This window comes from Staurois parvus, unplaced genomic scaffold (genome assembly GCF_062004578.1).
Source record: "Staurois parvus isolate SC_StPar_1 unplaced genomic scaffold, SC_StPar_1.0 ptg000051l, whole genome shotgun sequence".
In the NCBI taxonomy this organism is placed as follows: Eukaryota; Metazoa; Chordata; class Amphibia; order Anura; family Ranidae; genus Staurois; species Staurois parvus.
The window spans coordinates 1,032,277-1,055,571 of record NW_028317847.1 but is presented as its reverse complement, the minus strand read 5'-3'; the positions used below and the strand labels follow the sequence as shown (position 1 = coordinate 1,055,571).

Below are 23,295 nucleotides of genomic sequence, written 5' to 3'. Positions count from 1 at the left end.
TACAGGCAGACAGCTATCCTGAGAGTCTGCAGGAGCCTGAGATTGCACCCACTATCTGCTGATTACAGGTGCAATCCTCTGCGTGCTCCTTAGAAAAAAAATAATAAATGCAATTTTTTTTCCTACAAAAAATGTGCCTTTTTGTATTTTTTTTTCAAAAGGTGAACTTGTCCTTAAAGCACTACCTGCACGGTACACGGCTGAGCGAAAATCAGCCTAGGCACATTAAACACACTTCATTACTATGGATTTGATTTTTTTTTGCTGAGTTCAGCTTTAACACCTGTGTGTATGTACTGTATATATCACAATATTTCCATACATAATTTTCCCTATATCTGCAAAAAAAATGAACCATATTATTTTTATGCTTTTTGTTTCCTTTTTTGTCTATTTAACAAGTAGCATTTTTACTTTTCAGATATATGATCACTATTTGACACAGATCATCATTCAGTTAAACTGTATGTGCTCCATTAGATGTGGGGATGGAGTGTAGCAGAGGAGTTGCAATGTGTTGTTTGTGCTGAGTGACTTGTTCCCGTGTCTGCGTTCTTCTTGCTCACAGCGGTGATCTCAGCACTGCACACTGATAGGAATACTCCTGACTCACAGACAGTATCTGGCCCCCCTTGTGACGCAGGACCGTAGGAGGAGCGTCAATATAAAAATTGTCTAGGCTGTCCCACTCCTCACCTGTCATCCTCCGATCAGAAGACTGCAAAGGTCTGCACAAGTCACTCTATCATCTCTTTCCTGCTGTATTCTCTGCACAATCCTATCCGATGTTACATACTTCTTGTAATAACTTTGTCAATTTTTTTGTATTTTTTAGGTCATATTGCACACACTGTAGGTAAGTCAACTTGATTATAAATGTTTTTACATTTCTTGTATACGTAAATCACTCTATAAATGGTTTTCTTGTTCCATTATTTTATTTATTCACTTTTTTAGTTTTGGATGGAGTGGTGAGAGGTTAGAATCTATGCCAAGTTTTTATTGCTGTCTGTGTCTGCTGGATATAGTCCCTCTCCCTAATTGTCCTGGTGACCCTTGGCAAGTCAGGTAAATGCCAAAATTGTAGAGTTGTCACCAGAACAAGAGGTAAGGGTAAATGTTCCAGTGGGGACACTTTTGACCCATCAACTGGTAACAATTGTCTAAAGCTCGGTTCACATCTATTTGTGTTGGCAATGCATGCAAAAATGCACTGATCTTTAGCAGACATGCAGGGTGCCGTTAATTCTTGATGGCACCCCTACACATTGGCACCCGACAAGCTGCAATTTTACAAAGGGGTCAGGGATTTTAGTCTTTCTCGCGGGTAGGGCAGCTCATTGAAATGAAGAGGATGCCCTACACATGATGCGCAAGATGCATAGGTGGGAACCAAGACTAAGGCTGGCCATACACCAAGGGCGGACTGACCATTTCGAGGGCCCAGGGTCAGTAGGGGGCCCCATGAGATGCCCCTGGTACCTTTTTCATAGGCTTTTTTGAGTTTGGGCAAGGACACAGGGGCCCCATGATCCCCTATTGCCCGGGGGCCCCATGATTTGTCAGTCCGCCCCTGCCATACACTATACAATTTTCTAACCAATTTCTGCTCAATTTCCTTTAGATTCACCTTCAGCTATGTAGTGCAAGAGCCTGCCTAATTGGATACAATTGAAAGTGTTGTTACGTTTGACCTCCTATTATTATTATTATTTTTGGTAAATCTAAACCAAAAATCTCAAGAAAATTGGATAATCTATGGCCAGCCTTAGGCCTCATTCATACAGGTTTTTTTTTATCACAGCTGCTGCAAGAGCCCAGAGTATTCCCAGGGCTATGCTTACAGGTGGATGCGGAGAGTTGCTCTCGCTCAGCCTGCACAAAGCATTGACAGGCTGATAGTAGGTGCAGCTGTTCACTGGTGTTTGGATATAGTTGCACAAGGAGCAGTCACCTTTGTTTGGGAACAGATGATGGTCCCTGGATGCAGGCTGTTTATATCCATGGGCAATCATCTGTCTCTAACCACAGGTAGTCACTCCATTGGTGATTACGTCCAAACACCCAAGGTCATCTGTGGCTGCTGTTGCTTTGTAAATGCTGAGCAGGCACAACTATCTGCATGTATTTGTATACACAGCTATGCGATGACACTGGGTTTTTGTTGCAGTTGTGAATGAGGCCTACAAGGGATTCCCTTCACTTTGTAGAGATCTCTTCTCTCTTCTTCCACGACAGGGGGTGCAAGGAAATCTCCCTAATGAGGCACAGACAGCAAAAAGAGCAAAAAGGGGTTATAACCATTGGGTACTCTGTCCAAAGCTAGAGAAGTTTGGATATGCATATGATTTAAAGTAATGAAAAGCAAAACTTTTTTTTACATTTTAGATAGTGTAAGGAAGATTTATATAAGTTTTGTTAGGTCTTTTTGCCATCTGTGTCCATTGAGGAGATTTCCCTTCACTTCCTGTCCCATAGTCAAAATGGGAAGTGAGAAAAAATCCCTCCAAGGGAGGGAATCCTTGGTTTTTACGAGAACTAGTTTCCCCATTGGAAGATTTCCCCGCTATTACTGTTCTGGGGACAGCTCAAAATTTAAGATTTTCTTTCTGTGATTCTGTCACCATGACATATACAGAAGATGAGTCTACCTAACGGGGACACAGACAGAAATAAGAACCTAACAGGGGTTCTAATCCTTCACCACTGATCCTAAACTAAAAAAAAAGCCTTTACCTTCAGCTATACTTTAACAAGCGTAATGTAAAGGATAAGTGTTCTTTCGGATCAAATACAGTGATCTAGCTTCCTTAGCGCCCCTGATCAAAATGACCCCCTATCTCTGTCTCAGATGCATAATTACCAGAATTGGACAGCTGCAGCCTAAAGCACACTTATTTTCACTTTCAATTTTTCAGCGGGAAATCCATTCTGTCAGCTCCAGCTTTCACCCTCTGCTCCCCACTCACCACTGTCACATTTAACCACTTGCCAATCTGCACACATTAAATGTACCGTGAGCGGATGGCACAGGCAGGCATGGCAACGTACTGGTACGTTGCCCATGCACATTAGCGCGCTCTCCGGGCATGCAGAGACGTGATCCTGTGACCACTTTGTCCATTGGACACAGCGAATCACAGTGCTCAGTGCCCAGGCGCTCATGTGGTCGCTATGATTAGTCACATGATGTTATGTAAACAAACTGTCATGAATGGCTTTCATTCATGAACAGTTTGCCTGTTGTTGTGATGCTGTGATTGGCCCACAGCTATCACATGGTACCTGGAACCCTGTACCATGCGATTATCTGTAGCCAATCATAGCATGTCAACAGTAAGCAAGCTGTCATGAATGGAAAGCCATTCATGACTGTTAAAAGTATTGATTATAACAGTGATGACATGTATACAGTAATGATTACTGTATACATGTCATATTACTATAATGGAGTACAGGGGAGGGGGGATATACATTACTGTATACATGTCATATCACTATAATGGAGTACAGGGGAGGGGGGATATACATACTGTATACATGTCATATCACTATAATGGAGTACAGGGGAGGGGGGATATACATACTGTATACATGTCATATCACTATAATGGAGTACAGGGGAGGGGAGATATACATACTGTATACATGTCATATCACTATAATGGAGTACAGGGGGGCTGGGATATACATTACTGTATACATGTCATATCACTATAATGGAGTACAGGGGAGGGGGGATATACATACTGTATACATGTCATATCACTATAATGGAGTACAGGGGAGGGGGGATATACATTACTGTATACATGTCATATCACTATAATGGAGTACAGGGGAGGGGGATATACATTACTGTATACATGTCATCACTATAATGGAGTACAGGGGAGGGGGGATATACATTACTGTATACATGTCATATCACTATAATGGAGTACAGGGGAGGGGGATATACATTACTGTATACACGTCATATCACTATAATGGAGTACAGGGGAGGGGAGATATACATACTGTATACATGTCATATCACTATAATGGAGTACAGGGGGGCTGGGATATACATACTGTATACATGTCATCACTATAATGGAGTACAGGGGAGGGGGGATATACATTACTGTATACATGTCATATCACTATAATGGAGTACAGGGGAGGAGGATATACATTACTGTATACATGTCATATCACTATAATGGAGTACAGGGGAGGGGGGATATACATTACTGTATACATGTCATATCACTATAATGGAGTACAGGGGAGGGGGATATACATTACTGTATACATGTCATATCACTATAATGGAGTACAGGGGAGCTGGGATATACATTACTGTATACATGTCATATCACTATAATGGAGTACAGGGGAGCTGGGATATACATTACTGTATACATGTCATATCACTATAATGGAGTACAGGGGAGGGGGGATATACATTACTGTATACGTGTCATATCACTATAATGGAGTACAGGGGAGGGGGATATACATTACTGTATACATGTCATATCACTATAATGGAGTACAGGAGAGCTGGGATATACATTACTGTATACATGTCATATCACTATAATGGAGTACAGGGGAGGGGGGATATACATTACTGTATACACGTCATATCACTATAATGGAGTACAGGGGAGGGGGGATATACATTACTGTATACATGTCATATCACTATAATGGAGTACAGGGGAGGGGGATATACATACTGTATACATGTCATATCACTATAATGGAGTACAGGGGAGGGGGGATATACATTACTGTATACATGTCATATCACTATAATGGAGTACAGGGGAGGGGGATATACATTACTGTATACATGTCATATCACTATAATGGAGTACAGGGGAGGGGGATATACATTACTGTATACATGTCATATCACTATAATAGAGTACAGGAGAGCTGGGATATACATTACTGTATACATGTCATATCACTATAATGGAGTACAGGAGAGCTGGGATATATATTACTGTGTACAGTTTTATATTTTGGACTCTTTATTTTAAAGAAAAATGTAATTTCTTAACCTTTAAGGGGGCGTGGTTGGGGTGGGTTTTGGGGCGGGCCAGGGGCGGGGATGGGGGCGGACCTGGGCAAGGTTGGGTAGTGCAACTGGTGGAGAGTAAGTTTTGTGACCTGCTAGTAGGTCTGGACTCGAAATTTTAACCCCTGCTGTAAGCCATCAGTACTGATCATTTTTCAGATATATATACAGTACCATAGTTTGTAGACTCCATAAATGTCACATAAATAATATAGATTGAATTGGGCTGAATATGTGCTGAGAATGGAAGTGAAGGCACTCATAAAAGGATGACCAGATATCTTCTGTTCTTCAGTGTCAGCAACATGTCTTCTATGTCCACCCTCTACTATTATGCATATATGAATATTATTAGGAACTTTAAAGTGACATTTTAGGGAATAACTACAGAGGAAAACTAGACCAAACTAGAAACCTGTATTGCTCGGTGTTCATCCACTATGGAGTGTACATCAAGGAGTTCAAGGAACAACGGTGAATCATGACAAGAATCAAAGGCAGGATAGGACAGTGTACTTATGTGACAAAGCACTTAGTGGCAGATGTTTTGAGTGATCATTTTAACCGCTTGCCGCCCTGCCACTGTGTTTATACGTGTGCAGGGCGGCAGTGGAGCGCAAAACCACGTTTAAAAACGGGTTCCGCGCTCCCGACACTTTCGCGGGCAGGGGGCGCGCGCGCGCGCGCCCGCCGACCCGCGGGTGATCCGATTCGATCCAGGAGGGATCAATCATTAGATTTCAGCCAGTGATTTCTGGCTGAAATCGGATGATCGGTCCCTGTCCTATCCTGTCCTGTGTTGATATTTACACAGGGCAGGATATGATGTCATTCTTCTCTGCCTGGACACATTCCGTTCCAGACAGAGAAGAAGAGACATTTAAACGTGAGTAAAACACTACACTAACAGTTAGAACACACTCTAGGACACATTTAACCCCCTGATTGCCCCCCCCCAGTTAACCCTTCACTGCCCTGTCACCAGTGTACCTGATCAGTGAAGCGATTTTTATTGATCACTGTATCAGTGTCGCTGGCGACTTCCAATAGTGCTAGCGCCCCTCCCAGATAGCGCCAGTTTGCCCCCCAGTACACCAATAAAGCCATTTAACCCCTTAATTTCCCCCCCCACCCCCCCAGTTAACCCCTTAACTGCCCTGTCACCAGTGTCACTGATCAGTGAAGCGATTTTTACTGATCACTGTATCAGTGTCGCTGGCGACTTCCGATAGTGTTAGCGCCCCTCCCAGATAGCGCCAGATTGCCCACTAATACACCAGTAGTCCCGTCTAACCCCTTGATCGCCCCCCCCCCCCTGAGTTGACCCCTTCACTGCCCTCTCACCAGTGTCACTGATCAGTGAACCAATTTTTACTGATCACTGTATTAGTGTCGCTGGCGACTTCCGTTAGTGTTAGCGCCCCTCCCAGATAGCGCCAGATTGCCCGCTAATACACCAGTAGTCCCGTCTAACCCCTTGATCGCCCCCCCCCCCTCCCCGAGTTGACCCCTTCACTGCCCTGTCACCAGTGTCACTGATCAGTGAACCAATTTTTACTGATCACTGTATCAGTGTCGCTGGCGACTTCCGTTAGTGTTAGCGCCCCTCCCAGATAGCGCCAGATTGCCCGCTAATACACCAGTGATCCCGTCTAACCCCTTGATCGCCCCCCCCCCTCCCCCCTGAGTTGACCCCTTCACTGCCCTCTCACCAGTGTCACTGATCAGTGAACCAATTTTTACTGATCACTGTATTAGTGTCGCTGGCGACTTCCGTTAGTGTTAGCGCCCCTCCCAGATAGCGCCAGATTGCCCGCTAATACACCAGTAGTCCCGTCTAACCCCTTGATCGCCCCCCCCCCCTCCCCGAGTTGACCCCTTCACTGCCCTGTCACCAGTGTCACTGATCAGTGAACCAATTTTTACTGATCACTGTATCAGTGTCGCTGGCGACTTCCGTTAGTGTTAGCGCCCCTCCCAGATAGCGCCAGATTGCCCGCTAATACACCAGTGATCCCGTCTAACCCCTTGATCGCCCCCCCCCCTCCCCCCTGAGTTGACCCCTTCACTGCCCTGTCACCAGTGTCACTGCTCAGTGAACCAATTTTTACTGATCACTGTATCAGTGTCGCTAGCGACTTCCAATAGTGTTAGCGCCCCTCCCAGATAGCACCAGTTTGCCCGCTAGTACACAGATAATCACATTTGACCCCTTGATTGCCAGGAACACGCTTACTTGCACGCTAAACCTTCATTGCTAGTATAGTGTCTGATTGGATCAATATCTTTGATCAGATCAGCGCTATACCAGCATTCACATTACTTTAGTATCCCCAAAAACGCAGTGTTAGCGGGATCAGCCCCAACACCTGCCAGCACCTGCGTTTAGCCCCTACGCCCCCCCTTCTCCCCCGGCAAGTGCAGTGTCAGTAGATAACTGTCACTTGATACATATTACACACAAAACCGCAGTGTTCACAGAATCAGGCCTGATATCTGTTAGCACTTGTCGGTAAATTTTTTGTAGCGGTTCAAGCAGTCCCTGACAGCCAGGCGCTCTTTTTCCCGTGAGTCGCACTAGGTACCTGTAAATTTAGTGGCCAAAATGTCTAAGCAAAGGTACACTAGTGAAGAGGCCTATAGGATTCTGAGCATGTCAAGTGAGAGCGAAGGGGAAGACTCACTGGCAGAATCAGGCTCAGAATACGAACCTATAGACAGCAGCGGCACCCTGACAGCTAGCTCAGGCGACGAGGAAGTGGTCCCTGCTAAGGTCAGGCGTACCCGATCCCATTCACAGGTTGCTGAGGTGGTACAAATGCATGATGACTCTCATATGCAGCAGAGTGCCAGTACTAGTGCCGCAGTATCTTTTGGTGAACTGGCGAGCACCAGCGGCCTAGTACGTCCTGGTCGTAGGCATACCAGCACTGCAGTATCACTTGGTGACGTGGCGAGTCCCATAAGTGCAGTACAAGCTGGTGCGGTGGCGAGTACAAGTAGTGTCCCGCGGCCACCAAGAATTCGCAGACAGGCCCGTAGAGCCCCTAGTGTCCTTCCGGATGTGCTTGCAAATCCCGATTGGCAGCCCACAAATTCTGCAGCACCCGTACTTCCCCCATTCACTGCCCAACCCGGAATTCAGGTGGAAACAGCAAATTTAAATACTCCCCTTAATTTTTTTGAGCTGTTTTTCACAGAAGATCTTTATGCATTGATTGTGGATCAAAGCAATTTATATGCACGCCAATTTATCGCCGCCAACCCAAATTCAAACCTTGCCAGACCATTCGCATGGAAACCCATTACGGTTTCCGAATTTAAAGTTTTTTTGGGCCTAACCCTCAACATGGGCATTAATGATAAAAATCAATTGCGGTTGTATTGGTCCACCGACCCTCTTGTTCACATGCCCGTGTTCTCTGCTGCCATGGCCAGGCATAGATATGAGAGTATAATGCGTTTTATGCACTTCTACGACAACTCACTCAGTCTTCCTCGGGGTGACCCTGAATTTGACCGGCTCCACAAAATTCGGCCCCTCGTAAATCACTTTAACCAAAAATTTGCAGATGTGTATACTCCCCAGAAAAACATCTGCATCGATGAGTCCCTCATTCAATATTCTGGCCGCCTTGTAATCAAACAATATCTCCCCAGCAAGCGTGCCAGATATGGGATCAAGATGTATAAGACCTGTGAGAGGGCAACAGGCTATACATGTAAGTTTCGGATTTACGAGGGAAAAGATAGTTACTTGGAGCCCCCCGGATGCCCAGACTACATGGGGAGCAGTGGCAAGATAGTTTGGGACTTGGCGTCATCCTATTTCCACATGGGGTACCACTTATACGTGGACAATTTTTATTCAAGCGTGCCACTATTTAGACATTTGTTCAATTTGGGAATTTGCACATGTGGCACTGTGCGATCTAATCGCCGAGGCTTCCCCCAACGGCTTGTAAATACCCGTCTTAAAAAGGGGGAAAAAGCCTGCTTGAGAAATGAAGAATTGCTCGCAGTGAAGTGGAAGGACAAACGGGATGTTTACCTCCTGTCTTCCATTCATGCAGATACGACCGTCCAAATTACCACGGCAACTGGTGTTGTTGAGAAGCCCCTCTGTGTCCACGATTATAACCTTAACATGGGAGGGGTGGACTTCAATGACCAGATGATGCAGCCGTATTTAGTTTCCCGAAAATCCAAACGCTGGTACATAAAAGTGTCAGTTTATTTATTTCAATTGGCTCTATATAATGCTTTTGTTCTCTATAAAGCAACTGGACATAGTGGATCATACCTAAATTTCCAGTTAGAGAACATCAGGGCCCTTTTGTATCCAGAAGGTGCTGTGCCCCAAATCCCTCTCCCAGATGCAGTTAGCCGTCTGCATGAGAGACATTTTCTCGATACCATTCCTGGTACCCCAACCCAAAGAAGACCCCAAAAAAGATGTCGTGTCTGCAGCAAACGTGGAATTAGGCGTGACAGCCGCTATTGTTGTCCCTCCTGTCCTGGCCAACCTGGCCTCTGCATCAAGCCCTGCTTCCGCCTCTACCATACACTAGTGAACTATTAGTATAGGGTACAGCACGGCACAGATCAGGGCACATTTACACAGGGTCTCAAAAGATGTTCGGTAGTCAGGAAACTGGCTATCGCATTTGGAGAGACCCTACCAGCTGTTTAAATGTTTGAAGTTTGGAAAAAAAAGTTAAAAAAAATAAAAAAAATAAATAAAAGTACAAATACCCCCCAAAAAAATAAAAAATGTAAAAACCAAAAATAGTTATAGTTTTTTTTGTTGTTGTCATTTTTGTGATTGTTCGACTTTCACTGGTTTATTGTTGTTTTATTGTTAACCATTTCTGTTTGCAGGAATGCTTTCAGCTGCAGCGCTGACCTGTTTATTCTGACAGCAACAGGAACTTGCTCTCAGAATAGACATAAGTCAGCGTGAGCAGCGCTGTTGGATGAGATTTTTCATCCGCAGTTATAAAAAACAGAATATATGCCAAAGCATGGGGGCCTGGGGTGGCCTGTGGGTGGATGGCCCCTATGCTTCGGCATATATATTTTATATTTGTTGGCACATTTCATGTGTGCCCACCATTAGAAGTGGGTGGATTGAGGGAGGTTTCTAATGGTGGGCATACCACCACACACTTTTCCTTATAAAGTTGTTTTATTGAGTTTATGTTTTATTGTTAACCATTGTTGATTTTTTTGCAGGAACGTCAAACTGCAGCACTGACCTGTTTATTCTGACAGCAACAGGGTCTTGCTTTCAGAATAGACATAAGTAGGTGTGTGCAGTGCTGTCGGATGAGATTTTTCATCCGCAGTTAAAAAAAAGAAAATATATGCCAAAGCATGGGGGCCTGGGGTGGCCAGTGGGTGGATGGCCCCCATGCTTCGGCATATATATTTTATATTTGTTGGCACATTTCATATGTGCCCACCATTAGAAGTGGGTGGATTGAGGGAGGTTTCTAATGGTGGGCATACCACACACTTTTTCTGGCAGAGATTTCTTCTCTTTTTTTTCATTCAGCCCACAGGCTGCATAAAGAAAAAAAGAACATAGCATATACACCCAACAAGGACCAGTGACGTACTGGTACATCACTGGACTTTGAATGGTTATACCAGGGTGATGCCTGCAGCTGCAGGCATCATCCTGGTTTTATTTTTTTCAGCCGGAAATGGGCTTTCATGTAAAAGCATTCCTAGTGGTTAATTAGCTGCAGAATTGCCTTTACAAGCAGCGGGAGAAAATGGCCCCCCCTCCCCCTCCCTGAGATTTGCTTTCCAAAAAGGGGTCATTTGGGGGTGTTTGTTCTATCCTGGTATTTTAGCACCTCAAGAGATGTGATGGGCGGTCAGAAAGTAAAAGCTGTGTAAATTTCAAATTATCTATACCATAGTTTGTAGACGCTATAACTTTCACACAAAGCAATCAATATACACTTATTGGGATTTTTTTTACCAAAAACATGTAGCAGAATACATTTTGGCTTAAATTTATGACTAACTTTGAGTTTACGATATATTTTTTATAGCTGAAAGTAGAAAAAATTGTTTTTTTTTCAAGATTTTCGTGTTTTTTTGTTTATAGCGCCAAAAATAAAAAGCGCACAGGTGATCAAATACCACCAAAAGAAAGCTCTATTTGTGTGAAAAAAAGGACGTAAATTTCGATTGGGTACAGCATTGCATGACCGCGCAATTATCATTTGAATTAGTGCAGCGCTGTATAGCAAAAAAAGGCATAAATTACAGTATCTATACCATAGTTTGTAGACGCTATAACGTTCACACAAAGCAATCAATATACACTTATTGGGATTTTTTTTACCAAAAACATGTAGCAGAATACATTTTGGCTGAAATTTATGACTAACTTTGAGTTTACGATATATTTTTTATAGCTGAAAGTAGAAAAAATTGTTTTTTTTTCAAGATTTTCGTGTTTTTTTGTTTATAGCGCCAAAAATAAAAAGCGCACAGGTGATCAAATACCACCAAAAGAAAGCTCTATTTGTGTGAAAAAAAGGACGTAAATTTCGATTGGGTACAGCATTGCATGACCGCGCAATTATCATTTGAATTAGTGCAGCGCTGTATAGCAAAAAAAGGCATAAATTACAGTATCTATACCATAGTTTGTAGACGCTATAACGTTCACACAAAGCAATCAATATACACTTCTTGGGATTTTTTTTACCAAAAACATGTAGCAGAATACATTTTGGCTGAAATTTATGACTAACTTTGAGTTTACGATATATTTTTTATAGCTGAAAGTAGAAAAAATTGGTTTTTTTTCAAGATTTTCGTGTTTTTTTTGTTTATAGCGCCGAAAATAAAAAGCGCACAGGTGATCAAATACCACCAAAAGAAAGCTCCATTTGTGTGAAGAAAAGGACGTAAATTTTGTTTGGGTACAGCATTGCATGACCGCGCAATTATCATTTGAATTAGTGCAGCGCTGTATAGCAAAAAAAGGCATAAATTACAGTATCTATACCATAGTTTGTAGACGCTATAACGTTCACACAAAGCAATCAATATACACTTATTGGGATTTTTTTTACCAAAAACATGTAGCAGAATACATTTTGGCTGAAATTTATGACTAACTTTGAGTTTACGATATATTTTTTATAGCTGAAAGTAGAAAAAATTGGTTTTTTTTCAAGATTTTCGTGTTTTTTTGTTTATAGCGCCAAAAATAAAAAGCGCACAGGTGATCAAATACCACCAAAAGAAAGCTCTATTTGTGTGAAAAAAAGGACGTAAATTTCGATTGGGTACAGCATTGCATGACCGCGCAATTATCATTTGAATTAGTGCAGCGCTGTATAGCAAAAAAAGGCATAAATTACAGTATCTATACCATAGTTTGTAGACGCTATAACGTTCACACAAAGCAATCAATATACACTTCTTGGGATTTTTTTTACCAAAAACATGTAGCAGAATACATTTTGGCTGAAATTTATGACTAACTTTGAGTTTACGATATATTTTTTATAGCTGAAAGTAGAAAAAATTGGTTTTTTTTCAAGATTTTCGTGTTTTTTTTGTTTATAGCGCCGAAAATAAAAAGCGCACAGGTGATCAAATACCACCAAAAGAAAGCTCCATTTGTGTGAAGAAAAGGACGTAAATTTTGTTTGGGTACAGCATTGCATGACCGCGCAATTATCATTTGAATTAGTGCAGCGCTGTATAGCAAAAAAAGGCATAAATTACAGTATCTATACCATAGTTTGTAGACGCTATAACGTTCACACAAAGCAATCAATATACACTTATTGGGATTTTTTTTACCAAAAACATGTAGCAGAATACATTTTGGCTGAAATTTATGACTAACTTTGAGTTTACGATATATTTTTTATAGCTGAAAGTAGAAAAAATTGTTTTTTTTTCAAGATTTTCGTGTTTTTTTGTTTATAGCGCCAAAAATAAAAAGCGCACAGGTGATCAAATACCACCAAAAGAAAGCTCTATTTGTGTGAAAAAAAGGACGTAAATTTCGATTGGGTACAGCATTGCATGACCGCGCAATTATCATTTGAATTAGTGCAGCGCTGTATAGCAAAAAAAGGCATAAATTACAGTATCTATACCATAGTTTGTAGACGCTATAACGTTCACACAAAGCAATCAATATACACTTATTGGGATTTTTTTTACCAAAAACATGTAGCAGAATACATTTTGGCTGAAATTTATGACTAACTTTGAGTTTACGATATATTTTTTATAGCTGAAAGTAGAAAAAATTGTTTTTTTTTCAAGATTTTCGTGTTTTTTTGTTTATAGCGCCAAAAATAAAAAGCGCACAGGTGATCAAATACCACCAAAAGAAAGCTCTATTTGTGTGAAAAAAAGGACGTAAATTTTGATTAGGTACAGCATTGCATGACCGCGCAATTATCATTTGAATTAGTGCAGCGCTGTATAGCAAAAAAAGGCATAAATTACAGTATCTATACCATAGTTTGTAGACGCTATAACGTTCACACAAAGCAATCAATATACACTTCTTGGGATTTTTTTTACCAAAAACATGTAGCAGAATACATTTTGGCTTAAATTTATGACTAACTTTGAGTTTACGATATATTTTTTATAGCTGAAAGTAGAAAAAATTGGTTTTTTTTCAAGATTTTCGTGTTTTTTTTGTTTATAGCGCCGAAAATAAAAAGCGCACAGGTGATCAAATACCACCAAAAGAAAGCTCCATTTGTGTGAAGAAAAGGACGTAAATTTTGTTTGGGTACAGCATTGCATGACCGCGCAATTATCATTTGAATTAGTGCAGCGCCAAACAGCAAAAAAAGGCCTGGTCATTAAGGGGGGTAAATCCTCTGGGGCTCAAGTGGTTAAACATGAAGGATAGTAAACAAAACTCTTCTCCCTCTGTCATCTTATTGACATTGAATTCTTGCAGGTAAACATCTTCAATGCACGCACAAGGTTGTTCTCTGAAGAGAATGTTGTTTTTGTTTACAACAGTGAGGTGCCGTTAGATTGAAGTTTCATGATTGGCAAATTGTCATGGACAAAAAGTTTGTCAAGAATCTCTTAAAGTGGTTATAAAGCCTAAACATTTTTTACCTTCATGCATTCCTTGCATTAACCAGTTGTCAACCGCCCTATAGCATCTTTACTGCTACAGGGCAGCTGCTGTATGCAGAATCACATATATATATATATATATATATAAATACAAACATACACATGAATCCGCACTTCCCAGTAGGGCGGATGTGCACTCTCGGCACTCTGCTTCTGCTGTGATTAGTCACAGCAGAAGCCGATCAGCGACTGCCAGCCAATGGATGACCACCAGCACTCGCTGATCGGCGAGGAGAGTGGTTTGGTTTACATAGTGAGGGTTTACATGTACTTTAATATTCAAATACTTTGTATGGGTGTTATCAGAGTAATTTTGTAACTTGGGAAAATACGACAAAGATTAAGCTGAAATTCAGGCATCATCATTATTTTAGCATATTTAGACTTAACATATCATTATCTTTTCACCTTTAAAGTGTTCCATTTTTTCTCATGACTTCAAACTGCATAACATTCTGGTTATTGCAAACATAAAAACTGCTGTGCTGCCTCCCCCCAAAAACTACTTTAAATAATTCATTAAATATTAAATTCTGGTTATAGTTGCTCCTGTGTAGAGATAAGAATCTTCCCTCCAATATTTATCCTGGTCCCTGCTGTCCCCGAAATTAGTGACACTGGTCACAAAAGAGGGTGCAAAAGCCTAGTGCATTATCTCCATCACTGTATTAAAAGATACAAATTAAACTCACAAACCAAAAAGGAATGTTAGCGTAACAAGGTTTCAGAATCTAGAAGTCAGCCCTCCAACTTCATGGAACAGCACTGATGACAAAACCAGCTTACAGATTTTAGGGGACTGGCTGCCTTCCTCAGAACAATGTCTCAGACACTTGAATTAAATGCCTACCATCACAAAACTGAAACAATCTTATTCTACATTGAGAGACATAGAGGAAGGAGCACAGCATAAAGTTCTCTCCAAAGGCCTAACCTGAGCTGACAAATTGCCTATATATGACAATCTTCTCGAAGGAGACAAGTGATAGAAGTGGTATTGGTAAGAACAGATGAGATCAAAGGGTCCCTAACTGAATTCAGGCATGGGAATGTAGGTTAGTGCAAGCACCAATTACTCCTGCCAATTGGAGTCCCTTAAAAGTATTTGTAGAAGACATACATTAGTCCACGGGAGAAGTAGTACTTACTGGTTCCTCATGTGCATTGGTGAAAATTACATAATCATATTCAGCCTTCAAGTCTGGATCTTCATGATCATGCAACTGAATACCTTAAAGTATAACTAAAGGCAAAACCTTTTAAAAGTTTTGGACAGAGTGGAGAAGGATTAGAACACCTGTTATGTTTTTATTGTTGTCTGTGCTCCTGTTAGAGAGATTCACCCTCTTTATTTGTCCTGCTTACCATTATTACCAAATGCTGGGTTGTCCCCAGAAAAGTAATAGAGGGGAAATATTCCAATGGGGACACTAGTTCTGGTTATGAGAACAAAGGACGTCCGATCTGCTGCACTCCAAACAATCCCCACTTTATTGAACCAAGATAAAACCAATACAGACAGTGGAAATACATTGGGGGACTGGCAGGCAAACGCGTTTCACATTAAAGACAGCATTTATTCATTAGCCAGTGGACCCATGTACAAAGTGTTGGTTTTAAGTAACAGCTGTTCCTCCTAATCAACACTGGGTCCACCTCCTGCTACACCAAACCAATTTAAAGGTAAGACCGTGTATAAGCACTGTCTTAGCATGAAATGCGTTTACCTGCCAGTCCCCCACTGTACTTCCACGGTCTATGTTGGTTTTATCTTGGTTCAATAAAGTGGATTGTTTGGAGTGCAGCTGATCGGACGTCCTTTGTTCTCATCACCAGAACTAGTCCTCCACTGTATTTCCACTGTCTGTGTTGGTTTTATCTTGGTTCGATAAAGTGGATTGTTTGGAGTGCAGCCGATTGGACGTCCTTTGTTCTCATCTATGCACCACACGAGCTGGGCTAGCACTTACAGGAGGAGTTGTGCTTGGAGATTGGGAGTCTCTCTACCTTGAGCAGTGGTAAAAATACTAGTTCTGGTGACTTTGGGGTCCCCAAGCAATTCCCCTAATTTGCAGGGATTTCCTCTCACTTTCTGTTTTGCTATGGGACAGGAAGGAAGTGAAATCTCTGCAATAGGACACAGATGGCGAAAAAAAATCTGACAGGGGTTATTACCCTCCTTTGCTCTATCCAAAATGAAAAAAATGCCTATAGTTCAAGTTTCAAATATTTATTACATTTTGCAATATTTATATAATAAGATTGTAACAATAAAGAAAAGCAAAAGTAAAAAGAGAAATTCTGCTGTACAATCCTGTCTCTACACTAGATTATCTTGTGTTTTTTTTTATTTGGAACCACTTTTTCCAAAATCCCATTTTGTTACCCTATCCTTTATTGTCCTCTAAGCTTGTGATCCATAGTGCTACTACAAGACCAAAAAAATTACTACATCTTAGTGATTGGCCTTTTCAAAGAAATATAAATTCAACCTGTTGTGAAGACTGCTGTGACTTACACCAGAAAAAAGTGTTGTTATCAGCTTGAAAACTTGTTTTAATTTGTTGTTCATTGCTGTTCTTGCTTGCTTATAGAGACAATGGATTTGGCAGCAAGTAATTGGTATCTCCAGTTTATCTCCCTTCTGATGGTGACCTCAATATATGCTAGATCCATGTATAACAAAGAATCACAGAGACATCTAAATGCGGACGGTCTTGGTGAGATTGATCACGAGTGCTGGGAGGCAGCATCCCGCAAGCTGGTGGAAATGAAGAAGCTTAGGGTGGCAGACACTATCATGGGCCTTTGGGACTTCATGGTCTATTTGAAGGAATCGACAAACCCCAAACATAACGCTCTGTTTGATGGGTTAGCACAGGACTTCTGGGACATATATGTAGACTGTGTGCTCTCCAGGTCTCACGGGATGGGCAGAAGACAACTAGCATCTCCAAATTTATCATTATACCTACACAAACCAGATAAAGGTAACCCCATCAGAATGTCACACCATCTTTATTTATGTGCTGAATAATGAAAGGCATATCGCTCAAAGACAATTTTTTGGGGGTATCAAAGCAAAAGGCTTTATAAGAAACATTTTGAATAATTTGGGGTTTCAAAAATTTTTGGGTGATACCTGACTGGAATCTTCTGTGCTGTATGAGGCAAGCCAAAGGATTGTGTTTGAGTATCAAAAAGTAACTAAAAGATTAATACAGTGCTTTTGAATCCTAAAAATGGTATCACATGACAAATTAAAAAGATTCAAACCCAAAATCAAAAATTCAATGTACTGCAACTTACTAGTTATTAGATGTGGTGGCTGCATGTTTTCTTTTTTCTCAGGCTAAGTAATTTTTATGCAAGCATTGAAATATACATCTTGCCAAAAATCTAGTATTCTTGTGAATTCCTGTGCAATTAAATTTAACAATAAACAATCTCATCAGGCTTCCTATCTATTTTTTGGGAACAGCTGGAGACCTTCTCCCTATGTATGATGATGCGGGAGGTGTTTGTAGTCCAAATCAGAAAAGCAGCCTATGCCCCTCCATAGATAAAGTTCAATGAGTGTTGTGTTACTGGCAGGGTCACTGGGTAAAAATAAATAGAACAAAAGTCTAAGAAAAGGAAACTATGGCAGTCACAACATCTAAATATATTTTTGTTGTTGGGCTTAGATACGCTTTACAAGGTGATTAGACAAAAACGTTTTTTATATAAGTGATCTTTTAAAGACTTACAAGAACGTTAGATCCCTTGGGATTTATTGGGAGCAATGATGCGCAGGATTTTTACCCTAAAACATGTGGTGCCACCAAACTCCCATCCTCCAATCTCTGCTCTGTAGGATTAGTTGATGGGCCCATAAATGTCAATAGAGATGTTTTTGACTACCAGGGTGGAGTGCAGCCATGACCACAGATTCCAGGACAAAGATCTCTGGTTCTTGAGCACTGAGGTAAATATAATGCACATCATTAAAATTACATCACCGCGATCTAGATGTCAATATTCCTACAGCTCTTCTTTCATGATATTCTAGCAAGCAAAAAAAGTCTGGCTAAAGATAAACTTGAAGCTAGAAATCATGACTAGTGATACTTTTTACCAGGTCAGCGACTCAGAAAATATTAAAGCCATGGCAAGACATATTCTATGGCTAGCAGATGTCCTATTCCTTTTAGTGAGACATCTATCAGTCTTTCAGTGGGTAGACTGTGATGGTAAAATAGGTTGACCTTGATGGACATTAGTCTTCTTTTTCCATCTCTACTAGCAATGTTATTATACAGTATGTCCAACAGTTAGTGATTAGATGTTTTTTTTTTCACTTAGCATTAAAGTGGAGGTTCAGGCAAAACTGAACTAAGGCTAAAATGATCACATGGTGTCTTCAGTGATGGCTTCTGTGTAGAGAAGAGATCGCAGACAACGGCTGGAAATGCCTGGGAGATGACATCACCCATAGACTTACTATGGGGCATCCACTGTCAGCTTCCTCCCCTCTACACAGAAGCCACAGCTGATCATGGAACCAGACCAGAGCAACTTCAGAATAGGTAAATATTCAGATCCTGTCTTTACAGGGTTAGATAGAATAGGCTTAGAATGGGGGTGGGAATAGGTTTAGCCTTAGTTACCATATTTTTCGCCGTATAAGACGCACCTGACCATAAGACACACCTAGGTTTTAGAGGCAGAAAACAGGAAAAATAAAAATTCTGAACTAATGGACTGCAGACACAGTACAGGAGATGACCAGAGACTGCGGACAGCACAGGGATGACCAGAGACTGCGGACAGCACAGGAATGACCAGAGACTGCGGACAGTACAGGTGACTGCTGACCTTTGGGGAGGTGGGGAGCGGGTACCTGAATTTGACAGGTACCCGCTCTTACTTCCGCAGAGTTTTTGTTTGATCTTACCTGTTCCTCGATCCAGCCGCGCGCTGTCTTCCCGGCTTCTGTAATGGCGCTCGGCATGACAGCCGGGTGCCCAGTGCGCATGAGCGAGAAGCACTTGCGCTTTGTGATTGGTATGGCGGCTTCTGGGATCTGTCATGTGTCCCAGGTACCGCCTTACCACTCACAAAAAGCACCGCTTCTTGCGCATGCGCACTTGGCACCCGGCTGCCCAGTGCCCACACTACAGAAGCCGGGAAGACAGCACGCCGCTGGATAGAGGAACAGGTAAGGTCCCGCTGCAGAGCTGAGCGGCCGGCCCGGTATTCTGACACGGCCGCGGTGGAAATACCGGACCGGCCGCTCCATATTCGCTCCATAAGACGCACTGACATTTCCCCCCCAGTTTTGGGGAAGAAAAAGTGCGTCTTATACGGTGAAAAATACGGTAGGTTTTGCCTGAACATCCAACTTTAACTTTGTGAGTGTTGGAAAGTACACTCTATAACTAAAAGAATGCAGACACCCCAGCAGATTATTGAGTTCAGGTGTTTCCAGTGAATGGTAATGTTAATGTTACAACATGCAAAGGCATTTTAGACAATTATGCACTTCCAACATCATGGTAACAGTTTACGGAAGGCCCTTTTCTGTTTTACCATGACTATGCCAGTGTAGAAAGCCAGCTCTATTACGACAGTACTTGGTTAGTTTGGTGTGGCAGAAGTCAAGTGTACTTCACAGATTCCTGACCTCAACCCTAATGAACAAATTTGGGATGGACTGGAAGGTTGATTTCGAGCCAGGTCTTCTCATCTCACATCGGTACATGACCTCACACATGGTTTTTTGGCTAACTGAGCACAAAGTCTCGGACACTCTCCAAAATCTTGTGGAAAGTCTTCCCAGAAAAGTGAAGGCTCCTATAGCTGCCAGGGAGGGGTATGCAACTCCATACTAATGCCCACCATCTTGGAATTGAATGTTCACCAAGCTATACATGTGATGGACAAAGGTCTGCATTCCTTTTGGCCATATAATGTATTTAGTGAAATATAAATCTGTGTTTAATACGTATTATTCTTTTTGTTTTGTTCCACAGGTGTCACATTTATTAATCCCTGGATTTGATGTCTGATGCCAGCTCCTGAAACACTTCATTTTAGAGGGCATTTTGTAAATCTTAAGCTCCAAAACTACGCACAATTTGATTAATTCACATAATTATTGCCCGGGTGTGCAGTTCTTTCTGCATGAAACAGCCCTTTACACCTATGCCCGCGTTTTCATACGCATTGACGTGCCTTGTGGTACATGTGCCCATTTATTTCTTATTGGTCCTCAACCAGCATCGTTGCACCAAAAAACCTCCCAAAAACAAAACAAAACAAAACATACCTGACCCCTTTTCGCACATAAATGCATTGTGGAGCATTAAAGGATGAGGTGAGATGTCTGCTGCATACATGTGCATTAGGGGCCCATTAGAAATGAATGGGACCACCTCCAAAACACCAAAACACAAGGCCTGAAGCTAGTGGTATTGTAAGCAGTGGTAACGCTTCTGATTACAATTATTATACTGCAGAAATCAATAAAACAGCTTGTGGTGATAAATTCAGCTGATCCATGTGATAAAGATGTATTTTCCTTCTTGACCTTCTCTGTAGTACAACCCCCCCCAATCCTAAATTAGTACCCGTATTTGCCGGCGTATAAGACGACTTTTCAACCCGTGAAAATCTTTTGAAAAGTCGGGGGTCGTCTTATACGCTGGTATACGGCGAGCCAGGGTCAGGGCGGCACTTTTTCGAGGGGCGGCTCCACCCCCCCTCCTCCTCCAACGGACACAAAGTACAGGGGTGGGCAGAGGGGCTGCTGTACCTTACCTGGCTCCGGTCCCGGTCCGACGACGACCCGGTCCAAGAAGTGCGACTGCTCCTTCTTTCAGTTCGGCCGCTCTATGGTCCCGCCGCCCGCTCGGCTCCGCCTCCTCACCGGTGATTGGGCGCCAGCACTGGAAAGGCACACAGATGACCAATCACCGGCGAGGAGGCGGAGCCAAACGGCCCCGCTAAAATCAAGCGGCCGAACTGAAAGAAGGCGCAGCCGCTCCTCTCCCCCACTGACACTAATGATGGGGCACTGTTCCTCCCCCACTGACACCAACGATGGGGCACTATTCCTCCTCCACACTGACACCAACGATGGGGCACTATTCCTCCTCCCCACTGACACTAACCATGGGGCACTATTCCTCCCCCACTGACACCAACGATGGGGCACTATTCCTCCTCCCCACTGACACCAACCATGGGGCACTATTCCTCCTCCCCACTGACACCAACCATGGGGCACTATTCCTCCCCCACTGACACCAACGATGGGGCACTATTCCTCCTCCCCACTGACACCAACGATAGGGCACTATTCCTCCTCCCCACTGACACCAACCATGGGGCACTATTCCTCCCCCACTGACACCAATGATGGGGCACTTTTCTCCCCACTGACACCAATGATGGGGCACTATTCCTCCCCCACTGACACCAATGATGGGGCACTTTTCTCCCCACTGACACCAATGATGGGGCACTATTCCTCCTCCCCACTGACACCAACCATGGAGCACTCTTCTCCCCACTGATACCAATGATGGGGCACTATTCCTCCTCCCCACTGACACCAACCATGGGGCACTATTCCTCCTCCCCACTGACACCAACCATGGGGCACTCTTCTCCCCACTGATACCAACGATGGGGCACTATTCTCCCTACTGACAACAATGATGGGGCGCTATTCCTTCCACTGATACCAATGATGGGGAGCTATTCCTCCCACTGACACCAATGATGGGGCGCAATTCCTGCCACTGATACCAATGATGGGGCGCTATTCCTCCCACTGACACCAATGATGGGGCGCAATTCCTGCCACTGATACCAATGATGGGGCGCTATTCCTCCCACTGACACCAATGATGTGGTGCTATTCCTCCCACTGACACTAATGATGGGACACTATTCCTCCCACTGACACCAATGATGGGGCACGATTCTTCCCACTGACACCAATGATGGGGCACTATTCCTCCCACTGACTAATGATGGGGCACTATTCCTCCCACTGACACTAATGATGGGACACTATTCCTCACACACTGACACTAATGATGGGGCACCATCATTGGTGTCAGTGGGAGGAATAGTGTCCCATCATTGGTATCAGTGGGAGGAATAGCGTCCCATCATTGGTATCAGTGGGAGGAATAGTGTCCCATCATTAGTGTCAGTGGATGAAATAGTGCCCCATCATTGGTATCAGTGAGAGGAATAGTGCCCCATCATTGGTATCAGTGGGAGGAATAGCGTCCCATCATTGGTATCAGTGAGAGGAATAGTGCCCCATCATTGGTGTCAGTGGGAGGAATAGTGCCCCATCATTGGTGCCAGTGGGAGGAATAGCACCCCATCATTGGAATACCATACTGAAATACCATACCATATTGAAATCAAATCTGATGTTTTTTCATTTTTATTTGGTGTGCGTTGGAAGAGGGGTAGTCTTATACGGCGAGTATAGCTCAAACCCTATATTTTAACAGGAAAAGTAGGGGGTCGTCTTATACGCCCAGTCATCTTATACGCCGGCAAATACGGTACTTGTTTACATCAGGAGGACAACCGTAGTCTGCTCAGAGCAATAGCCTTGTTTAAAACCTTAAGCCAAAGTCCTCCTGAATGCTGGCCATGCCTGCACAGTGAACTCTCATAGAGTTACATAGGGCCATCTGTGAGCCAGCATTGTCAATGTTAAAGTGAGGCCAGAAAATGTAAACAAGGCCGCTGATCAGGACAGGCTAGAGCAATCTTTCTAAGGCACATCAGCTGGAATGGGGGATGCTATAGAATAGATCAGGAGGACTGGGGGTTTCGTGAACTGAAAGTAACCTTACCTTATAAAACTGGTAAATAGTGCATGGTAATGAAAATACTGCACGCCGTAGTGAGCTGACACTTTTGTGCACCTGGGAAGATTCTTTCATGGCGATCTCCGAATATGTTTTTCTAAAACCAAGGTTGCCTTCTTTCTAATGTCTTTATGTCAGATTACTCTCAAGTAGGCGATGCCCACTTACATCCAACCAAAA

At 42.7% G+C, this 23,295-nt stretch overlaps 1 protein-coding gene across 1 annotated transcript; it reads left to right on the top strand.

The window, feature by feature from the left end:
- The first annotated feature begins 725 nt into the window (after positions 1–725).
- Positions 726–22,060, top strand: FAM237B (family with sequence similarity 237 member B). Its single transcript, XM_089666416.1, has 3 exons — positions 726–856; positions 16,825–17,220; positions 20,245–22,060. Exons 2-3 carry the CDS (start codon positions 16,830–16,832, stop codon positions 20,271–20,273), a joined length of 420 nt encoding a protein of 139 aa, XP_089522542.1. The 5' UTR covers positions 726–856; positions 16,825–16,829; the 3' UTR covers positions 20,274–22,060.
- Positions 22,061–23,295: the final 1,235 nt, after the last annotated feature.